General features: G+C 27.9%; 1 protein-coding gene across 1 annotated transcript; it reads left to right on the top strand.

The window, feature by feature from the left end:
• The first annotated feature begins 7673 nt into the window (after nt 1-7673).
• Nucleotides 7674-8741, top strand: LOC137838790 (uncharacterized mitochondrial protein AtMg00310-like). Its single transcript, XM_068648015.1, has 2 exons — nt 7674-7802; nt 8238-8741. The coding sequence occupies exons 1-2, from the start codon at nt 7674-7676 to the stop codon at nt 8739-8741; spliced, it is 633 nt and encodes a 210-aa protein (XP_068504116.1).
• Nucleotides 8742-9705: the final 964 nt, after the last annotated feature.

Genomic DNA, 9705 nt, shown 5'->3' with positions numbered 1-9705 from the left:
TTATTATATTAATTAAATTAAATATTATTTTAAATATTAAAGAATTATTAATATCTAAAATAATATTTAAATTAGTTATCAAAAATTTACCTATTAATATTTTAAATTTTATATTAGTCTCTAAAACTTAATAAAAACTAATTTAGAGTATAAAATAATTAATAACTAAAACTTTTAGTTAATAATTAAATATTAATTTAAAAACTATTTTATAAAAGGTTTGAGTTTGAATAATGCAGAAAAAAATGTAATTAAAAACTTATCAAATATTATTCATTAGAAATTATTTATCAACAAACTTCATGACAATTTAAGTACTCATATTATTGATGTAGAGTATCTATCAACATTATCCATGATTAACCTTTATTAAAATCTTAACCTAGTTATTTTTATACACTTCGTTTGAAACAAGTTAGGAACAAGATGAGAAAGAAATTGTAAGCAAAAAGATGTGCAGAAAGAGAAATTATTACCCATAATAAATAATATAATTGATTATGATAAATAGGTAATTGATTATATTATTAAAATGAGAGAGAAATAAGCATTTTTTAATTTGAGTGCATTTATTTATTTTTTTGCTTTTTTTTGGGTTATGAAGGGCTGGTGTTTTGCTGCTGGTTTGGTCTCTCTTATCTTTTGAATGTCACCTTTAACTTTGTTTGGTGATTGGCATTTATATGTTGTGGGTTTTGGGTGCTGACTGAGTCTCAGTCACTTTTTTTTTTTTATAAAGTTGGAGTATCTTTCGAATATGCTCAAATTAATTAATTTATTTTTAGTTGATAATTATTTATTTATTATTTTATTATAATAATAAAAAATAGTTATTAAAAAATATTAATATTAATAATTTATAGTAATAGTAATTAAATTTATTAGTAACAAATCAAATTATTAGGAGTGAGCTCGGTAGACTTAATTACGTCTGTCTCACGTTTTATGCAATTTACTTTACTCGATGCATCTTTGTTTGTCAATTTAATCATGGGAAATATCTGTATTGAGTTGGTAAACGAGATTTGGAGGCATATGAATAATTACATTTTTAAAGGTGGAGTGATTAATTATTCTGAAATTTTCTCCTTGACACAATTAAAGGTTTGGTCTTGGATCACATTAAACACTACAAGCAAATCATGAAATAGAAACCGATTTTAGATATAAAAAATAATTAGTTGCTATAGTGACTAAATTATAAACCATTTTAGGGACTAAATAAATTTTTGGTTTCTAAATTAGTTTATAGTATTGTTAAATGGTTTCTAAATTGGTATCTAATTAGCAACCAATGTTTTTGCTACCAAATTTAGAAACTAAATAATTAGTAGTTAAAACTTTGGTAGCTAATTAGATACTAATTTAGAAACTATTTAACAATAATAGAAACTAATTTAGAAACCATTTTTTTTTAATTTCTAAAATGGTCTCTAATTTAGTTACTATTGTAACTAATTATTTTGGTCTCTAAAAATTGGTTTTTATTTGATGATTTTCTTGTAATGAAAGTTGTTTTCTCGGATTGATGTCTAGAAACCCTGGTTTGCATGCATTCGCTTAAAAACTTGTGAAAGATTTAGGTTGATTGAATGTTTTTTGGTATATTTGAGGGGAGTTAGCTTTTGTGGTAGCTTTGTGGGTTAGAGTGTTCTTGGTTGATACTGTGTATAAGAGTTGGATCACCCCTTAAGTAGATCACATTTATATATTTTTTCTTGCCGATAAAAAAAAAACATAATGTAAAATTTGATTTTTTTTTCTAAATCATAAATTTATCCTGAACTATACTATTTGAAAAATAACTTATTGAAAAAGAGAATAAATATTATATACATAATATAAAAAAATAACTAAATATATCCATTATTCTAAAACCTGTCTGCATATAAAAAGATTAGATTCTTACATTAAATTATAATATAAGGGTCATATCTTTCTCCTTAGTGGGTTGAAAAGTATACACATTAGGGCACGTGATTATTATATGGAATAAATCCTAACTTTAAGAAGCAAGTAGAATGAAAAGATAAAACTCTGTAATTAACTATATCCTACATGATAATTGTATATTAGTAAAAATTAGGTAGTAAATGTAGATATAATAATATGGGAAGATAGTATATACGTACATTATCTTAAACCGTCCCATGAGTAAAATATATGCAGTAGTAAATGATTTGCCAATCTAATTAAGTAGGTTTGACAAAAGCAGTAAATATATGTTAATGCAAATAGGCATTCCAGTGGTTGCTACATTAATATGAAGTGTTGATTCTTAAAACTGTGACAAATGGTGAACCTCTTATGTGCATGGATGCTATGTGTCACACTTTATATAACCACTAATTTTATCCAAACATGGAAAGAAGAAAAAATTACTTAATTAAGTAGTTATGATAATAATAAATACACAATAAATATGTTACAAATATCACTCTATGTGGCTGTCAATATTTATATTATTTTATGTCCTCATATATGGGTTTTGTGTAGGTCCATATATATTTTTTGTGGATGTGATTATGTGTTTAGTTAGGTAGTATCTAAATTATGAACATGGTAATTGTAAGTATTGGCTTAATTTTATGGAGACTAGTGATTAATAAGTTCTTTATTCTATTCTAAATTTTTAATCCTAAACAATGAATTAAGATCTATCAGTTCGAAATATGTGGACGATTATTCTTGATCGTATGAGTTTTTTTTTTATCAAATAATGAATATCTTTTTATTGACAAAGAAGGAAAAAATTTAAAGTATTTTTGGAATATTTCAATCCTATTATATATAACTAACAAATCATTATTCATACACAACCCAACAAAACAACATCTAATAAAAGAAATACCTTAATAAATATCAGCATTCCAAAAAGAGATAATGAATATAAGGGTATATTTAGACGTGTGATACATCACAAAATAATTAATATATTTTTTTATCAACGAAAAATAAATTAAATATTTAAAAGATACTTCAATTTTTATACATAAAACTAAATACACTAATCATATTTTCTGACAAAACATAAATTAAATATAAATGAAATATTTGAAGGATACTCTAATATTTATAGATGAGACTAGATGCATTAATCATATTTTCTGACTAAGAGTCTACCACTATAAGAAAGTCATGAATAGAAATCAATTCTAAAGACAAAAAATAATTAATTGTTATAGTAATTAAATTAGAGATCATTTTAGAAATTAAAAAAAAAATTGATTTCTAAATTAGTTTCTATTATTCTTAAATAGTTTTTAAATTGTTATCTAATTAGCTATCAAAGTTTTAACTGCCAATTATTTAGATTCTAAATTTAATAGCAAAAACCTTGGTTGCTAATTAGATACCAATTTAGAAACCATTTAAAAATAATAAAAACTATAATTTAGGGTTTAATAAGTCGGATAACTCGGGGTTGTGGAGTTAATAAGTCGGATAACTTCAAAACCATGTGATCCTGGATGAGAACTCTGCTGGTACATAGGTAAATGCTGGTTAACTAGTGGTTAACTCTCCACAACTATGCAGGTTGTAATCACGGGGTAAAGTCTGGTTATGATCTATGTAACACCTCCTAGAGATGTCACACATGGTCTGGCTGGGAGAAGTGTTATGGTCACTTTTCTGGTGTGTAGCTTTCTCTGTAATTGTTTTGGAACCCACTCATGAAGGGCGCTGCTGTACTGGTTTTTCTATGGTTTGGTAACCTTAACCTATATGTGGTTTATCACATGTGGTGGAAGGTTCTTGTATAAGGGTTGGGACATCCCTGAAATGTTCCCTTTAATTTATTTATTCTTTGCTGATAAAAAAAAAACTATAATTTAGAAACCAAAAATTTATTTAGTCACTAATTTAGTCACTATAACAATTAATTATTTTTTGTCTCTAAAATTGATTTTTATTTCATGATTTTCTTGTAGTGTAGCATACCAATACATTCTCTTAAGTTGTCAACACATGCCAATAGACATTGTATAAAAATAACTAATGTGTATTTAGATATATAGTGTACATAGCTAAGGAATATAAGGGTATTACTCTATATAACGAATGTGTATAATATATTGAACTCTAAAACTTGAACTTGAGTCGACGAAAACCCTAAAAAGTTCTTAAAATAAAATGTATTTCTTTTATCAGTGTGAGGGTAGGACGTATAATACATAACTAACCTAATGAAAAAAAGTTGTAAGTACTTTAATATATATTAATTAAGTGGTAAATATCTTTGAACAAGAAGCATGAGAATATTATAAAGTGAATAATGTGGGTGCGATTCGAGTGTGTACATGCACTTAATTTTGTCTAAACAAAAAAGAAATTGTAAATAATTAGAAGAAAAGAAGGGAGTGTTGAACACTGACAGTTGTATTGCAATAGTATGTTTGCAATTTTTGGATCAGATTTGGTTTTGCCATTTAGGTTAATTTCATGCCATCTGGTTTATGACATTATCAGATGCGTAGATATCACGACAATGAATGTGATGGCTTCCGTATTCAATGTTTTATAAATGTTTTTCCTCTCTTTTTAAGGTATTTCACAACAAAATTCAGCAACTTTCTTGATTAGTTTTGCCATTTTTATCTTATGTTTTATGACCACTATAACAAAATTATTAAAAGGAATCAATTTTAAATACTAAAACTTAAATTACATAATTTTAAAAATAAAAAATAATTAATTGTTACAATGATTAAATTAAAGATATTTTAGGGACAAAATAATTTTTTTTCTAAGTTAGTTTCTATTAATATTAAATGGTTTTTAAATTGGTATCTAATTAACAATCAGTCTTTTACTACCAAATTTAGAAACTAAATAATTGATAGTTAAAACTTTGGTAGTTAATTAGATACTAATTTAGAAATTATTTTACAATAATATAAAGTAATTTAGATATCAATTTTTTTTTTCAGTTTCTAAAATGGTCTCTAATTTAGTTACTATTGCAACTAATTATTTTGGTCTCTAAAAAATAGTTTCTATTTGATGATTTTTTGTTGTAGTGGTAGTTAGTAGTTAGTAATTAATAATAATTAGTAGTTAATAGTTAGTAATTAATAATAATTAGTAGTTAGTAGTTAAAATATTAATAGTTAATGTTTATATATACTAATTTCAAAATTAATTTAAATTTTTTTATTTATAATAAAAATAATTTTAGATATCAATATTATTTTAATTTAAAATAATAATTAATATAGTATTTAATTATTATTTTTCTAAGATTAGTTATTATTTAATATTTTTTTTAATATTGGATAAATAAAATTATAATAATATAGTGACTGCTAATTATTAGACCGTATATAACCTAATGCATAAACTCTAATTTTTCGTAATTAAATATTATTTGGCTGTTTGTGTCAAAATCATAAATAAAATCAATTATAACATGATGATTAAATATATTTTCACATATATTTTTGTTGTATGTCAATGAATGAGGTATTAAATTATTTTGTGTTTGTATTCATTTAAAATAAAGTCTGTATACAAGAAATTTTCAATTCAATAAATATAATTAGAATTTATCTAATGATATAATAATCCAAATAGATTATATTAGGGCAATTTAGTCTATACCATATATGAATATAGTGAGAAAAGAGATTATTAAATATATAATACTACAAGAAAATCATGAAATAGAAACTAATTTTAGAGACAAAAAATAATTAGTTGTTATAGTGACTAAATTAGAGACTAAAAATATTTTTGGTTTCTAAATTAGTTTAAATTATTGTTAAATGGTTTCTAAATTAGTATATAATTAACAACCAAAGTTTTTGCTCAAATCTAGAATCTAAATAATTGGTAGTTAAAACCTTGATAGTTAATTAGATATCAATTTAGAAACTATTTAACAATAATAGAAACCAATTTATAAACCAATGTTTTTTTTAATTTCTAAAATGGTCTCTAATTTAGTCACTATAACAACTAATTATTTTTTGTCTTTAAAATTGGTTTTTATTTCATGATTTTCTTGTAATGTACCCTTAACACAAGTAGTGTTATAACAATGTAATTTGAGTATGAATATTCGACTTACATAACTTACCATAATTAATAGAACATACTAAGTGATTCAATATGCTAACTTGATAGATTATAACCTTTTTTTTAATCCATCAACATATTGGAATATTATTGATAACATTATTTTGAACCCACAAAGTCAGTATTATTATTTTCTTAAATAATAATAATTATTATTATTATTACTTAGGATTTTTTTTATCAACGATAAAAAAAATGGAATAAATAGAAGTATTAGAGATATTCCAATTTCTATACAAAAGACCTCTATCAACGTATAAAGGTAGTTGTAACTCCAAAAAAAACTTATATAAGGCATCAACCATGACAACAAGAATAACATCTTACTCCAAAAGACAAATTATATCCAGCTATGGAACTCACGACATAATGAAAGACAATCACAAAATCATTTATTACAAAATTGCACTTCCAAACTCCCTTGCAATATTTCATCGGTTTGTGAGACATATCCATCTTCCTCCAACACCTTTACTTCCCATGCTTATGTTAACACCTTTACTTCCCATGCTTATGCTTCCTCCAACACCTTTACTTCCCATGCTTATGCCAACACCTTTACTTCCCATGCTTATCTTACTTTAGAGCTACATTGACAACTTCTCCACACCTAGAATTATTATTGAAAAAGAAGGATGTATGTTACTCAAATTATTTAATCAATATAATTATCAACAATATTTATTTCAGTTCATTGTTTTTCAAGTATGTTTTTTCTATTAGTTTATTTTATAAAATCAATTTCTGTAGTAAGAAAAATTTATATTCAAAACTAAGCTAGATTATTAATACATTTTAGATTCTTTAATTAAATTTGCAAACTTGAGCTAGTATTGTAAAATATGAAGTTTGAACTTTCTTTCTCTTAAATAGACTAAACACTAACTCTTTTTCAAGTCTAGATTTGAAAATGTTGACGATATTCCCGTTAGATTGGGTAATGTTAGCTTCAATTCAATATCTGGTGAAGATAATGATATATGTTGGTAGGAGCCTTTTCTGAAGAGGAAGTTAAATCAATTGTTTGGATTTGTAACAGTTCGAAAAGTCCTGGCCTTGACGGGTTTAACTTTGACTTTATCAAATTCTGTTGGGAGTTTTTTAAAAGAGGATATTCTCTCTGTAGTGAGTGAGTTTGCAAACAATGGCAGATGGTTTAGGGGTTCAAATGTGTTGTTCATTTTTTTTGGTTCCTAAGATCGATAATCCCAATTAGTTAGGTGACTTTAGACCTATATTGTTGGTTGGTAGTCTATATAAAATTGTGTTGAAAATTCTGTCTTTAAGGTTGAGAAAGGTGATAAGTAAAGTCATAGAACCTAGAAAACCAACTTTCCTTGAAGGAAGGAGGTTGTTGGATAACGTTCTTATGGCTAACAAGGTCTTAGAAGAGATAAAAAGGAAGAAGAAAAGTTATGTTTCTTCAAAGTTGACATGAAAAGGCTTATGATTCTATTAGTGGGAAGTTTATCTTCTACATGCTTGGAATGTTAGGTTTTTGTGACAGATGGATTAATTGGATAAAAGCATGCTTGGATTCTTCTTCTGTTTCGATGTTAGTTAATGGGAGCCCAACTAAGGAGTTCCACCCGAAGATGGGTCTTCGTCAAGGTGACCCTCTAGCACCTTTCTTGTTCCTCATTTTGATAGAAGGTCTAGCAGGTGTGTTAAGGAAAGTTGTCGAGTTAAATTTGGTTGAGAGTTTGGAGATTGGGGTTAAGAAGGTATAGGTTAATATGCTTCAATTTGCAGATGACACTTTGTTCTTTTGTGAAGCTAATACTAAAAGAGTGTTTATAATCAAGGTAATTTTGAATTTCTTTAAGCTAGCCTCTGGCCTTAAGGTCAACTTCTTAAAGAGCAGGATTGATGGGGTGTGAGTTGATCAGTTAGTGATCCTACGTTTTGCTGTAATTCTCAATTGTGAAGTGATGAATACTCTTTTTAAGTATTTGGGGATGCTTGTGGGGGAGGGAGGGGGGGTGTCATAAGAGAGGCGCATGTTGGGGTGGAGTGGTAGATAGAATTAAAAATAGATTGGTTGATGGCAAGGTAGATTTTTGTCGATGGCAGGGAGGATTTGTTTAATTAAGTATGTTCTTTCTTCTATATCGTTGTTTTATGTTTCTCTGTAAAAAATTCCTTCTTCGGTGTTGAAGGAAATTGTTAAGTTACAGAGAGACTTCTTGTGGGGTTGGGGTTCAGAAGGGAGAAAGATTGCTTGGGCTTCTTGGGAAAAGGTATGTGAGCCACGGGAAACAGGTGGTCTCGACATTCTAGATCTAAGGCTATTCAATGTAGCTATGTTGGGGAAATGGATTTGGTGTTTGAGCTCTGATAAGGGTGGCTTGTGGAAAGAGGTCCTTGAGTCTAAATATGAAGGGTGGAGAAGCTTGAAAGTGATTCGTGTTTACAACAAGGACTCTCTCTGGTGGAGAGATATGAAGGGGATTTGGAAGATGGAGGACTGGGGTAGGAGTTTCAAGAATTGTTTTGAGTGGGCAGTCAGAAACGGGGAGAAAATTTCGTTATGGGATGATGTTTGGGTGGGTACTGAAGATTTAAGGAGCATATTTCCAATATTGTTTTCTTTGAGTATTAGCAAAGACGCAAAATTGGCTCCTTTTGGGGAGTGGCTTAACGGGTCTTGGAATGGGATCTAGTTTGGAGAAGGGGCTTGTTCGATTGGGAGAGGACTAAGGAACTTCAACTTCTACAGGTGCTTAATGGATTGTATCTTGTCTTGTATAAGGAAGATTGTTGGGTCTAGAAGGGTGGTGTGACTATTGGGTACACAGTTAGTTTGGCCTATAGTGTATTGAGGGATTCTTCTGGAAGGGTTTGTTTGCCTATGTTTGAATCTTTTTGGAAGATCTTAGCTATACTCTCAGCTCATTTTACTGCCTAAAGAGTGTTGGGTAACACGATTGCTTCGAAAGCCAATTTGTTAAGAAGAGGGGTTATGGTTGATTGTATGTCTTGTTTTTTGTGTGGGGAGGCAGAGGAGATCACAAGACATTTGTTTTTTGAATGTACAATTGCTTGGTTAGTTTGCAACCAGTGTTATGCTTGACTTGGGGTGACATCAATAGATCATATAGATCCTGTTTCACATTTTTTGCATTTTAAACTGTGTAATGTTCTAACCTATATTAAAGTCTTTTGGGAAAGTGTCTGGATTGCAGTTGTTGATGAGATCTGGAGGCATAGAAATAAATTCATCTTTAAAGGTGCAATGATAAATCATTTGAATTTTTTTTCTTTGGTCTAACTAAAGGTCTGGTCTTGGATTACATCTAAAGTTACGCCCACTTGTTTTTCCTGGTGGAATTGGTGTCTAGACCCGTTGACGTGTTTTTTTATGATTAAAAACCCTTAACTCTACATGCTTTTAGTTTGAGTAGGACGCTTGTGTTGTGTTATTATGTTTCTCAGCTTAGTAACTTATGTTTGGTTGAGTGGAATAGTTGGTTTTTCCGGTTTGATTTTTAATAGGGTTGGATCACTCTTGAAGTGGTTTATATTTATTTATTCTTTCTTGCTGATAAAAAAAAAAACTCTGGACTCTTTAAAAGTAAGTCAATAAATATGATCCCTTTTTATCATACTAGCGATAAAATAATCTAA

This window comes from Phaseolus vulgaris, chromosome 4 (genome assembly GCF_000499845.2).
Source record: "Phaseolus vulgaris cultivar G19833 chromosome 4, P. vulgaris v2.0, whole genome shotgun sequence".
Classification (NCBI taxonomy): domain Eukaryota; kingdom Viridiplantae; phylum Streptophyta; class Magnoliopsida; order Fabales; family Fabaceae; genus Phaseolus; species Phaseolus vulgaris.
Note: the sequence above shows the minus strand (reverse complement) of the source record. Positions and strands in the feature narration are given on the sequence as shown.